Source organism: Zingiber officinale, chromosome 1A (genome assembly GCF_018446385.1).
Source record: "Zingiber officinale cultivar Zhangliang chromosome 1A, Zo_v1.1, whole genome shotgun sequence".
NCBI lineage: Eukaryota > Viridiplantae > Streptophyta > Magnoliopsida > Zingiberales > Zingiberaceae > Zingiber > Zingiber officinale.
This window is the reverse complement of record NC_055987.1, coordinates 94,769,893-94,771,362: the sequence shown is the minus strand read 5'-3', so window position 1 is coordinate 94,771,362 and position 1,470 is coordinate 94,769,893. Positions and strand designations below refer to the sequence as shown.

The following is a 1,470-nucleotide window of genomic DNA, read 5'->3' as shown; positions in this document are numbered from 1 at the left end:
GTTCTTGTGGCTCGAAAGGACTCAATCTGAAACAGAATACGAATAGACTATCACCAAAAGTGGAGCAATACCTCTAAAACCCTAAAGGGCTTAATTGGAAACTAGAATATGGATAAACTCATGAGAACATTAACAAGGCAACAATGCATATTTGACACAAATCTAAGACCTTAAGATCATCAAACACTTATGGTTAGCAGGACTTGATGACTTTAAAGGTTTAAAATTTAGAAAAAATATATATAAATTGATTCAAAGGACCCCTAGGAGTGTGACGATTATAATTTGATCTGAATCTGAGACCTTTATGACCATCAAATATATACTTTTGTTTAAAAGTGTTTGTTAGTTCGTAAAGATGGACAGACTTAGACGAATTTATAATACGATCGAGTCCTTTAGAGTTATTAACTACCTTTAATCAAAAGTAGTCGATGAAAGAAGCGATGCTTGTCTGAAGATGCTTGCCTTCAGGCAGGCAAAACATTAGACATTTCAATTTCCATTTCCCTTTTTTTTTCCTAATATTTCTGAAAATGAAAAACCACTGGATTGATGAAATTAAGCTAGATCTGTGCACAGTGATGATAACATATTATTATTTCAATTTCACATCAGTAAAAAGGAGAAAAGATTACAATAGTTAATTATGATATTTAAAACAACATCTAAAACCACACAATAAATACATCAACATGCATGCATATCCTGAGGAAGCAACTCACCGATCCCTCAGTGAAGCCATCGATTAATACCATGAATCGATCATCAGAATAGAAAGGCTGTTGGAGCAAACGTGGGCAGCGATCCAAAATGCCTGAAGCGACGACCAATTTAATGTGTTTTTCAGATTCTAAAGGCATACGAGAATTACAGTACTTTTGTCTGAAATTCTAGAGCAGAAAGGAGAAGATTGGGAATATATATAACTTACAGTTCGTGCATGTTGACGTACTTGTAGACGTCCTTAACCGCCGGCGGCTTCGATGAATTCGGCTTCTTCTTGACCATCTTTCTTCCCGCTCCGCCACTCTTCACTGCCGCCGGCGTCGGCGACCCTGCGGAGGCGCCGTCCTCCGAGATGGACGGAAGAGACGGCCTCCACAGTGGTAGCGCCGCCCTTCGACTACGCCGCTTATCCGGCGCTGCCGAAGTCACGGCCTTTTTCCCTGAAGGCCGCGCGTCCGACGGCGCTGACCCGTTCCCCGGCGGAGAGGCGGCGCGGCGGCCGCAGAGGAACTCCATTGACCTCTTCTTTCCAGCTCCCGCCGGCTCGAACGCCTCTTATCTTTAAATGTAACTGAATCTCTCGTCCGTTGACGGTTGACTTCATAGTTGCCTGATGACAGCTCAACAGAGTTTGTTTAATTCGACAAGACAAGAGTGAGATAAAAAAAAAACTCAACTTGTTTTATTTTAATAAAGTAAAACTATGTAAAATTCTTAACTAATGATTTGCACCTAAATGGA

General features: G+C 41.0%; 1 protein-coding gene across 1 annotated transcript; it reads right to left on the bottom strand.

Moving 5' to 3' along the window:
- Window positions 1–634: 634 nt before the first annotated feature.
- On the bottom strand, window positions 635–1,254 carry LOC122007074. The gene is made up of 2 exons (XM_042562842.1): window positions 935–1,254; window positions 635–817 (listed from the first exon to the last, which is right to left on the bottom strand). Exons 1-2 carry the CDS (start codon window positions 1,243–1,245, stop codon window positions 769–771), a joined length of 360 nt encoding a protein of 119 aa, XP_042418776.1. The 5' UTR covers window positions 1,246–1,254; the 3' UTR covers window positions 635–768.
- Window positions 1,255–1,470: the final 216 nt, after the last annotated feature.

What these genes read in the sequence shown, in the direction of transcription:
- LOC122007074 (XM_042562842.1), bottom strand. Translation starts at nt 1,245, where the DNA reads ATGGAGTTCCTCTGCGGCCGCCGCGCCGCCTCTCCGCCGGGGAACGGG. An exon ending in TACGTCAACATGCACGAACT is followed by an intron (nt 818 to 934) that starts GTAAGTTATATA and finishes TCGTCGCTTCAG; the next exon opens with GCATTTTGGATCGCTGCCCA.